The 15,403-nt window shown below is 45.5% G+C and overlaps 1 protein-coding gene across 1 annotated transcript in view; it reads right to left on the bottom strand.

Annotated features, from left to right (window-relative positions):
• LAMB3 (laminin subunit beta 3) overlaps positions 1-15,403 on the bottom strand; it is an 81,831-nt gene that overhangs the window by 53,899 nt on the left and 12,529 nt on the right. The window contains exon 2 of the mRNA XM_066624667.1: positions 8,943-9,097. Coding sequence (XP_066480764.1) covers positions 8,943-9,097 — 155 coding nt within the window. The remainder of the gene's footprint in view (positions 1-8,942; positions 9,098-15,403) is intronic.

The following is a 15,403-nucleotide window of genomic DNA, read 5'->3' on the forward strand; positions in this document are numbered from 1 at the left end:
TGCAGTTGTTAAAAGAACAGGGCCTAAGTCGGGGGGGGGGGGGAGTGGCAATCCTCATCCCTGCAAGACACCAAATTTGAAGAACTGTGCTCTTTGACAATCTGACCTTATAACAGTGGCGTCGCTAGGGGTGCAGACTGCACTGGGTAATGCACTCAGAGGGAGTGACACTACTACTGACCAAAACTGTGAAGTCTTGGTATTTTATAGTAGCATCATGTGATATATACAATTCAATGTGGAATTTCATGCAGAATACAAAGAAACACTGAAATTGGAAAAGGAAACACAACTGTCTTATGTAACAGAAAGTGGATTTCTTTAACTCAAAACTAACCAATGAGACTGACTGTTCTGAGAATCAATGACGTGTTATTATGAAGGGAACCAATGAGGTGTTAGTATGTCAGCTCTTATTTCCACGTATCAGAGCTAATACCAGAACACTTATTCAATTGTGTGAATGCTATCAAGTTGGCCTGTGGTTTTTTGTTGGTTACTGATTTGTTCAGTGACCTGTACTGTTCTATATTAAATAAATTAAGTAAGTAAGGGTGCAATCCTATCCTGCGCTGAAACAGGCAAGTCAAGAGGCTTGTGCTGTATCCAGCGCGGGATAGGGGCCAAAAGTGATTCAGCCAGAGGTAAAGGGAAACTTTTCCCCTTACCTCCGGGTAAGGCACCCTGGCCCTTATGGGTTTCCTCGAACCTGCGCCACCTCCTGAGGTGGCACACGTCTGAGGAGAGCAGACCGACTTGAAGCTGCTCCAAACTCCCTGGGAACGGGGGTTGGGATCCAGCATAACTGCCGGGGTCCAGTCCCGCCTCCCGCCTGCCGCTCCCCACCCACCCGTCCCCGGGACCACCCACCGTATGCCCTCCCCCCGCCTCGGAATGCCTCCCTCCAGCCTCTTCATTTGCTTCCAACAATTACTGTCACTATACATAATTTGTCTGTAAGTCCTTCAAAGCCAATCCTTTGTTTATTTGTCACTTTTATTTCTTCAAGGAGCTTGGGATGGCAAGCCATTTTATCCCTATGGCAATAACAACCCTGCGACATAGATGAGGCAAAGAGTTAGTGACTTGCCTGAGATCATCCTCTAGACTGCATGGCCGACTGGAGATTTGAATCCAGATCTCCTCAATTGAAATCCAACTTGTCACATACGACAATGTGGCTGAAGCAATAAACAAGGCTACAATGACTTCAGTTGCCAAAAAGAAACTCTTGGGTATAGCCTTGTCCTACTATTTTGCCTGATTAAACAGACTTGGAAGAACTAGCAAGATGCTGTAATAGTCTAGAGCAGCGTTTTTCAACATTTGTCCCCACTGTACCACTTCACATGGTCCACCTCAGGGGTGCCCAAACCCCGGCCCTGGGGCCACTTGTAGCCCTTGAGGACTCCCAATCCGGCCTGCGGGGGAGCCCCCAGTCTCCAATGAGCCTCTAGCCCTCCAGAGACTTGCTGTAGCCCGCACTGGCCCGACGCAACTGCTCTCAGCATGACAGCCAACTGTTAAACCTCTTGTGTGAGCAATGGGATGAGGACTCCCTCCACTGCTTGCTGTTTCACGTTTGTGATGCTGCAGCAGCAGCAAAGGAAAGCCTGGCCTTGCTTTGTGCAAGGCCTTTTATAGACCCTGAGCTATTGCAAGACCTTCATTCATTCATATAAGTTCCATCTCCAGTATATTCATTAATGTACATTTATTCAAATTTGAAATGTAAATTAATTCTTTTTTTCCCTGCCCCCATCAGAGAGATGATGCGGCCCTTCTCCCAAAATGGTTGGACACTCCTGGTCCACCTACTGGAAGTACCACCAGAAGGATAGCAATGAGATGCAAGACAACAAACACCGGTAAGAGGTTCAGGGTGCATGGGAATGCTTTTTAGAGTGCATGAAACATGTACATTGGTGCTCTGCCCGCTCAATGGAGCCTTCTACTGCTCATTGTCATGTTGCATTGCTGGTCTCCCGACCAGGAGGCAGGGGTCTGGTGGTCCCACAAGTATCACCGGACACCACCTCAAGTACCAATGTACTACTACCACTGGTGAAGAAACATTGGCCTAGAATGAGATGCTGTTTGGATCAGACAAAGTCATCCTTCCAAATCATGTATCTTTCTGCAATTGTACTTGCCCCTGAAACTGTTCTTCCTTCCATAAGAAACGTGTTGGAAATCTACTCCAACAAGAGACTGCAGAAACCACAATGCACAACTCAGCCATTGTTAATAGAATGATAGACTAAACTGTAGTTACTGCACACATGGAAAATGGTGCATCATCTTTGCATTCCTAAGAAGCAGATGTGAAAATTATGGGCTTTTGCACCAGATCACAATCTTGGCCGATGAACTAAACAACAGAAAGGCTGTAGGTAAGGATTTTCATTGTGCATGTTAGAACAGATCCCTGCCAACAAAGTAAGCAAGGAGTGCCCTTCTGAAGGAATGAGTGGCAGTTACTGGAAGCCCTCAAGCCTGTGCTCTCAAGACTGCCAGTTAAAGCCTAGTTCATTACAGCTCCATAGCTGGGAACTTACAAAAACCGCCATGCATTAATGTCAGTTCCCCATCTTTAAAATGGAAATATGAATGACCTGACATCATGTCATTGTGAACAGGAATGAGATAATGACTTAAAACCCTTTGCACAGGGATATACATTAACAATAGGCTATGGGTGGATAGGAACCCATATTATCATTTATGCAGAAGTCACTGGGAACATCTGGAAGCCTGGCATGACCATCGTTCCTTTGCAAGATGTGCTACTATCACCACCACTCCTGCTGTTCATTGCTAGCTCATGAAGTAGCCTCTTTTATCTGTGCATGCACATGTAACATAATTCTTGACCCTAATGCACTAGTATGGTTGTTTTATTTGCAGGACATTTTTTACATGGGAAAGAATTCCAAAGCGCTGTCCCTCACTTGAAGTCTGAAGAGGTACTATCAGTTCTACTATCTTAGTATTTTACTACCTGATTACCAAGTCATTCTAATGCATCCAGCCTACGTTTGGCTGCATTCTGCACATGTTTCTTAGTAAGTATGTTCAGTGCAGTATCAGAGTTGTATCTAGTCACAGAATTGCTCTAGCTTGCCCAGGGTATACACATAGTTCACTTATCTGGCTGTATCTCAGATGATAAAGACATCTTCTCACTTTTTTGTGATTATCATGCACTAATAGCCCCTCGCTGCCAGGCAAGATAATGATGGGATTCAACGCCCTTGACCTAAGGCAAACAATGTCTTAATAGCCAAGGCCTCTTGAACCATAAACACTGAGAAAGTTAGGCTGTGTAGTTCACGTATAAGCCTCCAAGATTATCTGCCTTGCGATGAAAAGTTGGAACAGCGAGAGGCACTTTGCACAAGGATGAAAATAGAATATCTGAGTTTACCTGTCAACAATTTGATTTTTTTTTTAACTTAAGGAGGTTCAAGATGACAAAACCTCCCTCTAGTACAGCCATTTTTAACCACTGTGCCTTGGCACACTGGTGTGCCATGAACGGCCTGCAGGTGTGCCACAGGGGTTTGGGGGAGGGTCATTTATTAGTACGGCCATTGGGGGATGTGAGCATGGTGTGTCTTGTCAATTGTAAAAAAACCGATGGTGTGCCTTGGCAATTTTAGTACCTTGTCAGTGTGCCATAAGAAAAAAAGGTTGAAAATCACTGCTCTAGTATCATCAAACTTCCACCACTATTTTAAAAGGTTATTACAGACAACATGTCTATTGCAGAGGCACACCTGGTATATGGACGGTAAGGTAGCCAAAGTAGAAATTATATAGTTGTTACGTGAAAATCCCCTTTTACCTTTCAGTTGTGATTTTCTCTCTATATCTGGTTATGTTACTATGGACTAAAATATCATGCAGGCTAAACTTTTCTCCCAGCACACAGGCCACATTTCCAGAACTCTGGTCATGCCACAAGCTCATGGTTACACAAACACCACCCCCCCATAGTCACACATTATGGGAAGAAGTCTAGTGTCTTAAATCACTGTTTAAGTGTCTCCTACATTACTGTATTCATTGTATTGTTTTAACCCAATCACTGTTTAAGACCTGTATGCAAGCTTGAACTGCCTTCCTGTGTCTTAAATCACTGTTTAAGTGTCTCCTACATTACCGTATTCATTGTATTGTTTTAAGTTCCCCCATCTAGGAACCCGGCCATAGACCCCATTGAATTTTGCTGATAACTGACATCCTGATCCTCTTTCAATGTTTTACATACTCCAAGCACTCTGCTGTGTAGTAATAATCAAGCTACCATCCAGCTCAGCACTGTCTCCAAACCCCCTTTTAAGTGAGGGCTTCCTCTCACATGCTGTCTCTCTCTCTCTCCAAAGACCAACACATCTGTGTTGTGTCATAGGGTCCTCTTCACAGGACTCTCCCCCCCCCTCCAACTGCTCTACAGGACAGGTAACTATCTTGTGCCTGGAACTCTTTCCCTTCTTCCCCCCCTTTTCTCCCCTTCTCTCCCCATCTTTAGTTAGCAGCTGGGGTTGGCAGATCAGGGACCCCTTAAATCCTTCCCTACAACCTTTCCTTTTTCTAATTTCCTGGGATGCACCAAATACACTTCACACGCAACCACCATGAAAGCTAGGTACATTGGATTCAAGTATTAGAACCAAGAAACATACACTTATCATTTCTCCATGTGCATTATATTTACCTTTGTGCTTTTGTAATAAAACCATAATCTTTTATTAAAAGTTATCTTTCTCTCAGTCTCCTCTTTAAGCAAAAGGGAACTTCTCTGCATTATGCCGTCTTGTTATCCAGCCTACGATCCTAAGGTTCCAATAAGGGCAGTGGAATAATTCCCCTAAACAAAACAGCCCTTTTGGTAACATGGTCTGCTCAACACCCATGACTGATGAGCCTTTGCCTACAGAAGGTCCCTTCATCAATCACTGGCATTTCTCATTAGGGATGGAAAAGACCCCTGTCTGAAAGACCCCTGGAAAGTCACTGCCAATTGGTGTGTAGACAATACTAAGCTGGACCAATGGTCCAATAAGGCAGTTTCATATGTTCAGTAAACTGATCTGTTTATCCTGGTGAGCTCCTGCACCTTTAACACACTGAATGTGTCTGTGTACTAAGATCTGCACAGAGGTCCTTCTTTGAATACTTCCACCAGAGATAAGATAGGTAGTTATTGGGGAGTTTTCTCAACTGTGGTACCCCAGCTATAGACTAGGCTCCCCAGGACTGTTCATCTAGAGCCTAGACTGATGAACTGCAGGCACCAGAACAAAATACCCCCTGCCCCCCATTCACCTAGGCATTCAACAGTTTTTTCGCTGCTGCTTTTCTGTTTATTTCAGATGGGTGCTTTTTATGGTTTTAATTTTTTTTGCAACCTTTTCTTAAAGCTGAGGTAAAACACAGGATAAATGCATTTTAAAATAAAATAAACAGCTGAATAACAGACAGGTAAATTTGTTCCCGTGATTGCAGATGAGTGCTAAGGAAAGCTTCACCAGTTGGATTCCTGCCCAGGGCTTGCCCAGGACCTCCCAGCACCTGAGGAAGAACACTGAATACTGCCCTCCCTTACCTGGCATTGCACCAGGAGGTACCTCTACTTCTTTCTGAAAAGGAGGGGAATGGAATGGAAGAGGAAGTATGGAGAAGAGTGATGGGTTAAAGCAGGGGTGCCCAAACTCCGGCCCTGGGGCCACTTGCGGCCCTCAAGGCCTCTCAGTGTGGCCCTCAGAGAGACCCCAGTCTCCAGTGAGCCTCTGGCCCTCTGGAGATTTGTTGGAGCCCACACTGGCCCGACGCAACTGCTCTGAGCGTGAGGGCGACCATTTGACCTCTTGCGTTAGCTGTGGGATGAGGGCTTCTTCCACTGCTTGCTGTTTCATGTCTGTGATGCAGCAGCAGCAGCAAAGGAAAGTCTAGCCTTGCTTTGTGCAAGGCCTTTTATAAATCCTGAGCTATTGCAAGACCTTCATTCATTCATGTAAGTTCCATCTCCAGTATATTCATTTATGTACATTTATTCAAATTTTAAATGTAAATTAATTCTTTTTTTTCCCGGCCCCCATCACAGTGTCAGAGAGATGATGTGGCCCTTCTCCCAAAATGTTTGGACACCCCTGGGCTACTGCATTGGAGACACCCAAGCCTAGCACTCTCCTCTCCTTCCAACTTTCTCTTCCATTCTGCTCCCCTCTTTGTTTTCAAGGACAATAAAAGTGGCAGGGTAGGCACCCCTTCCCAATTCACTGCCTGAAATGACTGTTTCAGTTAACTCATGGGTGGGCCAGCCCAGTTCCAGCTTCACAAAGCTCTTGAAGGTACAGGAGCCCTGCAAGAAAAACAAGTAGCAATCCTAGCCACCCCTTCTTACAGACCCAAGACAACACGTCTATGCATACCCACATAGACCTGGACATGACTCTCAACAAGCAAAGTTTGGAGTCCCTCCAGATTGCCCCATTTTGTATCTAAGTGGCGGTCTTGGATACAGGCTGTTGTACTTTTCCTAGTCTTGGCCTACAGGCTGTCATTGTGGGGGACAAAGTATAAAGGTTAGCAGGAATCACAGCCAAAGCAGAGCCAGCAGACAAGGGGCTCGTGGCTGGAGTGCTTCCATCAGCAAGGAACCTACCAGGATTGCAAAAGAGCACACTTTGGGACACTTCTGATTGGCACTAGACCCAGACAGTACACATTGGCCAGCAGGGCAGAGTGTGGGGAAACAGTACAGGAGAAAGCAAGCACAGCCCCCCCCCCCCCACTCTGTGCAGAGGTTGCAAAAAATGGACTTTAAAACTTTCTGCCTTTTGGCACAAAACCGGGAAATGATATTGGAGTGATGCAATCATTGCAATTATGAACCAGGCGCTCGTCTTCTAAAACTGGGAGCAAATGAAGCCGTTCTCTTCCTTTGAATTCACTGCACTGACTCATTAAGCCGGGGTGTCTGATAAGGGGACAGGGGTCAGTGAATGCTAAAGAGGGATGGATTACTGCCATGTCCCAGTTCCCCAAATGCAGGCGGCTTCATTTGAATGTTATGCAAATAGCTGGCTAATATACAAATGGAGCCTATTAATTGAGCGCATTTCTTACCAGATGCTCTGGGCTTGCTCTAAACATACATCACAACAAGAGCGAGGAGCATCGGAAAGAGACACTATGATTGGATCACATACTACAAGATTTGCCCTCACTCATCCATTCTATCTGGCTTTCTACTCCGGGTTTGAGTGCACAGCAAAGCATGTCTGAGAGAGGCTGCTGGGTCCATCTGTCCTCGCGTCTGCTACTCCTTAGATACCAGGATCAATGTCTGCTCCTCAACAGTGCTAAAACAGAAATCCCAAGTATGAAAGCAAAAATCCTTGATTGTTCCAAATCTAGAATCTTTGACATTTCCACATGAGAAACAAAGCAACCTCTTTCAGCACTTAGCAGTAATAGACTAGCCTCATAATCAGGAGAATTTAAGACTTATGCTGCAGTCCTCTGTACACACTGTTACTAGAGATTAAGTTCCACTGAATTTAGTATCACAATCTCAGGCTCTGATTAAGCCCACTGGCGCTGCCCCCTGACTCCCACACATTTCACTGAAGGTGAGAATTGCAACTATACAGTATACATCTAGGATCTGTATTCTGTACTATTACAAATTCTCCAATCACACTTTTGCAGCCTAATTATTTTTCCTGTTTGGAGGCTTTACCATCAACATCAGACCTTAGAAAAGCAAAAATTCTAGGATTTTACAGATTCTTCCTTCAGCAGCACAGAGCCACTAGTACACTTTTCCTGCACCTCCCAGACCATCTCTCTTACTAACAGAGAGAGCAGTATAAAAATCAGTTTCCATCCCACTTAATATTCCATCATTCTCTAGAGCAGGGGTGTCAAATATAAGGCCCGGGGGCTGGATGTGGCCCGTGGAAGCTTTTTATCTGGCCCTCAGGCTCTCAGCTGCTGAGCGGTGCTGAGGTGTTACTACTAAAAGGGGAGCCCTCACAAAAATTGGGCTCTCCCATACCTTGAAATATGATCAAGATTTGCAAGTTTTCTCTTCTCTCGTTTGAAGTTAATGAATTCCTAAGTGAGATAAAAGTGCTAATTTTTGGTTATGAGTTGTATGACATCACTTCCTGCCTAACAACATCACTTCCAGCCCTAAGCAAGCATCATGAATGCCATTCGGCCCTCAGTATGAAATGAGTTTGGCACCCCTGCTCTAGAGTGTGATCAGGAAACTAATGGTCCAATCCTCGGCAGCAGACATGCTGGCACAGCATGCGCTGAACTGGTGCTTGCTGTCACAAAAATGCCATAAAGTACTTTGCAATAGCTGGTGCTGGTGCAAAGGCCTATGCTGGCCCACACACATTACCAGAGGGAGTAGCATGCTTCATGGAAGTCAAGATCCATGCAGACCAGCACTGAAGCAGAAGGGGGTGGGGAAGGGGATGTAACAGGGCAGTGGGAAGGCAGATCAGGCCCAGGAGGGGGCAGGATCAGCGGCAGTGGTGCGCAACCCATCCTATCCCCCTCCCCTGGCCCGATTGGCCAACACGGGTGTCCACATACTGGCACCAGCTATGTAGCTCACACAGGTCTGAACAGACCTTTTGCGAAGGCTGGGACTTTCCTAGGGCAAGGGAACAAACCTCCAGCCTGCAAAATTCCCCTGCAGGATGCAGTGCAGCCTTTGCTGGCCCCACTACATGGGAGTTTGCGCAGGATTGGGCTGTAAACCCATACTGAGGCTAGGTTGAAAGGAGCAGACTTGATTCCTAAGGGCTGCAGTTCTCAAGAAGACTGTTCTGTCAAACCCCACTGCCATCTTTGAACACTCTTGCATTTGTATCATGCCTTTCCCATCTGAAGGAAAATACGTCTGTCGTACATACTTCCCCATAAGGCGTGCAGTAAGTTTCAGGTTGGACCATTCCACAGGTGGAGGAGGCTTTCAAATGATGGATTCTTCCTACGAGAAGGTCTCGGTCAGGTGGATAACATGCTCCACGTGCGCAATTTCCCTGCGCTGTGGGAAAGTGCAGCAAAGCTAGAACGAAAGAAGAACTGGATTTGAATAATGGCATTCGCCAACACAAAGTTGAATACAAACACAGCCGCTGACCAAGGCAATGTGCAGCTTCATACTACGACTAAAGTGAATGGAGAGTTGCAAGAGTTGATGCAGTGTAGTTGCCAAGTGTCTGAGCTAGAGACAGGGAAGGCCCTGAGGTGAACATTAGCTCAGCTATTAACTCACTGCATGGCCTTAAGTCTCTCTCTCTCTCTCTCTCTCTCTCTCTCTCTCTCTCTCTCTCTCTCACTGTGCCTTGGCACTGCCCAACCATATCCCCTCCCCCCGCTGATGCAGCAGGGCCAAAAAGACACACACTGTATCCTGCTTGATGAGGAGGGGATCGGGAGGGGAAAGAGGAAGTATTTCCCCATACGCCTTCATAAGCCCATCTACTACCGATGGGTCTCCTCAGACCTGTGCCAGCTCATCAGGTCTGAGAAGAAGAAAGGGGAGTGCAGCCGCAAAAAAGAGATAGGATCCGGCACACACCATTGCCACCAGATTCATACCCTTGCACATCCTCCCTGTTCTTTTCCTGCCAATTGCCCTCCCCACGGCTTACTTAATTGCAGTGGTTGCCACTCCAGATCCTGCCTCCTCTGCCTCTCTGATGGTGGGACAGAAGGTTACAGATTGCACTTCCATAAAGCCATTTACCATGGCCATAAAGCAAACCCTGCTGCCAGAATGCTAGTTCCTCAGGCAGGGAGGGGGAATAGGATTGTGGCCTTAGGCAATTCAGTTTCCCTCATCCTCCCATCCCCTTCTATCCCCAATATGGTGATAACAATACTGACTACCCTTACAAGATGATGATGATGATGATGAGGGATGATGATGATGGGGATGATGGGGATGATGATGATGGAGATGATGATTAACAGTATTTATATACCGCTTTTCAACTAAAAGTTCACAAAGTGGTTTACAGAGAAAAATCAAATAACTAAATGGCTCCCTGTCCCAAAAGGGCTCGCAATCTAAAAAGATGCAAAAGAATACCAGCAGACAGCACAACAGACACTGCTGGGATGAGGTGGGCCAGTTACTCTCCCCCTGCTAAAAAAAGAGGAGCACCCACTTGAAAAAGTGCCTCTTACCCAATTAGCAGGGGTATAATTGTTTGTTTATACCAAGATTGTTATAATAATCGCTGGAATCATGCATGAGAATCACTTTGAAGTGCTATATAAATTCTAAGATAACCAACAGCCCAGTTCTATCTAATTTCCCTTATGCCGATGCAGTAGCTTCAGTATGGGCTACACTCAGTGGCATTGCTAGGGGGTGCAGGCCACACTGCGTGACACACACAGGACGCGAACTAGTGACCAAAATTGCTAAAGTCGCGATTTGTAGGAATAATACCATCATGTTATATACCATTCAATGCATAATTTATAGCAGAATGCAATGGGAAAAAAACCACATTGAAATACCTCTGTTATATCAAAAGGTATAGCCAAAAAACCAATAGGGTGGGGCAATGGTACATCACCACACCCACCACTCAGGTCATTGCCCTGCCCACTGCATGGGAAAAGATCCATCATTGTCTCCTCTTACGGGTGGTGCAAACCCTAGGGACACCATTGGCTACACTGCATCTGATGGAGGAAGTTGCAATGCTGGAGAGCTCCTCCGGGTAAGGGGAGATTTGTCCAGTGTTATATTAAGAGCTTCCTGTGAATGGTCTTGATAGAAGGTATATAATTTTCATTCATTTTCAAATAGAGATTATATATGCCTTGTATTTGCCTCTGAATTTGCCTCCAAATACCTTTTTTTGAAAGAAGGGAACACTCACCCAGAAAAAAGAGAAATGTCCACATGATGATGAGATTCCACAAAACTAAAGGTTCACCTGCAATAAAAAGAAAATATGGATTCAGTGGAACAGGTGATGGCAAGGAAAAGGAAAGGCTGAAAAAACCCTCAGCCTTTTAACTTCTCTCTTGGCATCAGTTTCCTGCAGCATTTTGAGGAAATTATGTTAAGTCACTATTTAGTTGTTTGAAAAATGTCTAACCCACCTTTCTCCAAATGGCATCAAGATGGCTCACCACATATTTAAACTACATCAGTGTACAATGTAATAAATATATTAAATTCTTATAATACAATACACATCTACCAAAAGCCTTGCAAGAGCAACATAACCCACAGAGCACAAAACAATTTGTAACTTCTTTATGCTGCTGCTTTTAAATTGTTGTCAAACAAAACCAGCAAGAAAACAGGGACTAGCAACAGCAGCAGAAGCTGAATCCTCCAATGCACAACCTTCAACCCACCCACTCCCCAACTAAAAAGCTGCTCTAAAGAAAGAGGTCTTTCACCCCTGCTGGAACAACCCTCATGAAGGGGCAGTTCTTAAATTATGTGGGATGGGGGATTCCAAAATTGCTATGATTGAGGCCACAGTCAGTGTAGGGCAGTGCAGGCCCAATACTGCAAGAAGCAGATGGGAAGAACACAATGCACATTGTCAATCCATATTAGCCTCCTTTGGCCGTCAGGGCTTTCCGTTCCCTTCAAAAAGGAGGCCTCTCTGGTGTTCACAAAGCTATTCCTTTCAGTGAAATGAATGGGAAGACTCACGCATGCAAAAGCATTCTCTGCTACATTGAAAGCTACATGGAATTATGCATTTAGCATCTTCCTTTTCAAAATCAGGAATGGTGCATCATGGGACAAGTCACTGCCCACTCTGCAGATGCCAATACAAAAATCACATCCACCATGTAGTCTGGGCTACAGATTGTACACTCAGGCTACAATCCTATGTGTAATTTCAGAGGAGTGAGCCCAGTTGAACAATGTGAGAGGTAGAATTTACAGTACACATAGGATTCTTGTCTATTGCACAGTGATGCACAGTTACTATATGCCTGACATAGCACAAATCCCAAGATTATACACTTAAGTGCATTGTGTCCAAAAGCACGTCAAGGTTACACACAGCCTAATCAATGCCAGTTCTGTTTCTGTAAGACAAAGATTGATTTCAAAATGTGGGTATTTTAAAATGTGCACTCCAGTTTTTTTCTCAATTTACATTTTTTTCCCTGTTTACCTAAAATCCCTCTGAATAAAATATCTACTTACAGGAATAAGACTTTTGGCAGATCACTAATTACCTACAATTTGATACTTTTATTCTTTTCTCTCCAGAAAAAAAAAAGAAAAGTGTTAACTTTCTCTTCAGACTTTGGAAAATCTGATTATTCAGAGATTACTTGACCATTGATGGAGCAGTATTTTATAAATCTAGCAACGAGCACCAGACACACAGAGAACTATGTAAATGCAAATCTATCCAGAAAGCCTTCTGCTTTCTCATAGTTTACCTACAGTGTGTGCCATCCCTTCCACTTTTTGTATCAACATCATTCTGGATAACAAAATTCCCCGTTTTCTGGAAGGTAGCAAGCTTTTGAACAGAAGTGCAATGCATCAAAACACCTGAATAATTCCTTTGATGTAACTAAACCCTCATGATCTATCAGATTTATGAGCTGACAGCCTGTTAGAAGTGCAGAATCTTACAAGCAAAAGTCCGTCAACAAAGGTTAAGAGATCCTCAGCCCATGAGGTTGCACCAAAAGGGATGATTTTGAAATCCAAATCTCCCCATGTAGAACCTACCTGCTCTGTGCTAGATTTTTTCTTCTTCTTGCTTACTGGGTTCAACCCGAATTCCTCACCTGCTCTTCTGAGCTGTTGTCTTTTGAGTTCCGTTTTTAAACACGCCTCACCTGGGGAAGTAAGTTCCTGTGGGTGTAGTAATAATGATAAAGGAGTGATTCAATGATCTCCTCAGACAGACACACCCATTTACAGTATAACTCATTCTATTTTCTAGACAGTGAGCACTGTCTGAGACACATCAGTCCGCTGTGGTATGGTCAGCGGATCCATTCATCAGTTTTAAAAGGCTGCAATCCTACATGCGCTTACCTGGGGAAAAGTTGCACTGAACTCAGTTTAGACTTGCACTGTAAGAAACAGATTACATTCCACAAAACATCTCACAATCCTTTTAAAAACATCTGAGAAAAAGCAGGTGAGTTTTGCTTTGATCCCCACCCCGGGTCCAGGAAATACGCATGGCTAAAGCAAAGTCTCTTTCCACACCAGTGCTATTTTCCTAAAAACCACACCAGCTTCTTCCCTCAGGCAAAGGGTACAGAACAAAATCAAATAAAAAGGAATTGTGTTTTGTGTACACATTTGGCATCTTGAAACAAAATCGCTCTAAGGGAAAACACTGGAGTCAACAAGTCAAGGTGGGTCAGATTTCATATCTTCAGGAGCAACATTTCACTCAGGCAATGCTCACAAAACATAGCCATCACTAGCAATCTAATATACAATGTTCAATTATTCAATGCCATGGAACTTTTGAAAGGCAAAGAAAAATAAATGTGCCAAGAAAAAAATGGTATTTCTTTAGGTGACTGCGTTCAGCGGCATCACAAGGCGGGGCAATGGGGTGGGCTGTCCCAGGTGCAAGGCTTGTCAGTGCAGAGGACACTGCCCGAGCCTCCCTTCAGCAATTTTCAGGCTGTTTCAGGTCCCGCCATCATGCGCTCTCACCTTTGATCATGTTTTTGCAACACACCAGCAACAGCATGCGATGGCCAGGCCTGAAATGGCCTGAAAATTTCTGAAGGGCTCTTAAACAAATGCAAGAGCCTGGAAGGTTGGGGGTGATGTAATGACATCAACCCTGAACTTCCAGAATGCCACCAAAGGTAAGTGCTGCTGCCACCCTGGGTGTTCTCTAAGGCAGGAACACATCTGACTCCATTGTCATGTATTAATTTCATTTTATCCCCCCCTCCCCCAACTGCATCTTTGCTCCAAGGAGCTGAATGCCGTCTCCAGTTCATTGGCACAGCCCAAGATTATGATGCAAACCTTTTGAAATGATGTTCTCTCTCTCTCTTGCTGTTCTTCAAGGGATAAAAGAGCACTGTGGTGTTCAGGTGTTTACATTTCTCCGGTTCAATGGGTGGAAATAATTTCTCTCTAGTACATATCAAGATCTACTCGTGGAATCCACTCATGCCTGTCTGCTTCTAAGATCTTGCAGTCCTCAGAGGAACATAGGCCAGGCTGATCCTTGACCTCCTCCCGGTTCCAGTGGAATCATTGATACAAGCAAAAGATTCCTGCCAGCACCCCAGCTACAAATGGGGAGCAATCACAAGATGCTGATGCATCATCCCAAGGCCTTTAGGGGATGCTCCAGTGGTCTGGTGGGGTGGGCAGAAGCCATCTGCACTTCTACACTTCAACTGCTACTGTTGGCTGCACTCACCACAGCCTGCTGCAGCCTCCCAGGGGTGCGGGGAGCTCCGCACCAGCCTCCACAGGGCTCCCCAACATGTGGAGACACTCAAAATAATGATCACAACCAACTTCTGCAAATGGGTCGCAATCGTTATTTTGAGTGTCAGCACACTTTGGGGCGCCCTGCAGAGGCTGGCGCAGGGCTCCCTGCACCCTTGGGAGGCTGCAGCATGCTGTGGTGAGAGCAGTCAAGCCAGTGGCGTCACTAGGGGTTGCGGGCCACACCGGGTGACGCGGGGGGGCGCGCCCTGGGGGTGACGCGCTAAAATCGCGGCCTTAGGAGTTACTGCATCATGCCATACACCATTGGATGCGGAATGTCCAGCAGAATGCAATGCAAAAACAGAATTGAAATCACTCCTTTTGTTCAAAAGTTATGGCCAAAAAACCGGAAAGAAAAAAATGCATGGATCCCTATGGAAAGTGAAAGTGAGCCGTATCGCGCGTTTACTCGCGAGTAGGTGTACTTGCCATAGTCCTTCGGAAAGGGCAGGCTGAGAGGAATCCAATGACACCAGAATGGGCCCGATCCAATGAATGCAGCCCCAAAAAACACCCGAGAAGTTCCCTCCCTCCTAGCTGCTAGTCTGAGCCAAGTCACGTGGCCGCGTTTACTCGTGAGTAGGCCAACTTGCCTTTGTCCGTCAGAAAGGGCAGGCAGAGAGGACTCCAAAAAACGTCAGGATGGTCCTGATCCAATGAATGTAGCCCCCCAAAACACCCAAGGACGTCCCTTCCTCCTAGCTGCAAGTCTATTGGGCCCAATGGAAAGCAAAGCAGCCTCATGGTCGCGTTTACTCACGAGTAGGCAGGTGGCTGGTGGTCAGGCCAGGCAAAGGGGAATGTGAGGACACCAAAATGGTCCCGATCTGATGGAGCTGGAGTGCAACAAATGTCCAGAGGCAGCCTCCCCCCCCCCAC

Source organism: Tiliqua scincoides, chromosome 4 (assembly GCF_035046505.1).
Source record: "Tiliqua scincoides isolate rTilSci1 chromosome 4, rTilSci1.hap2, whole genome shotgun sequence".
Lineage (NCBI taxonomy): Eukaryota > Metazoa > Chordata > Lepidosauria > Squamata > Scincidae > Tiliqua > Tiliqua scincoides.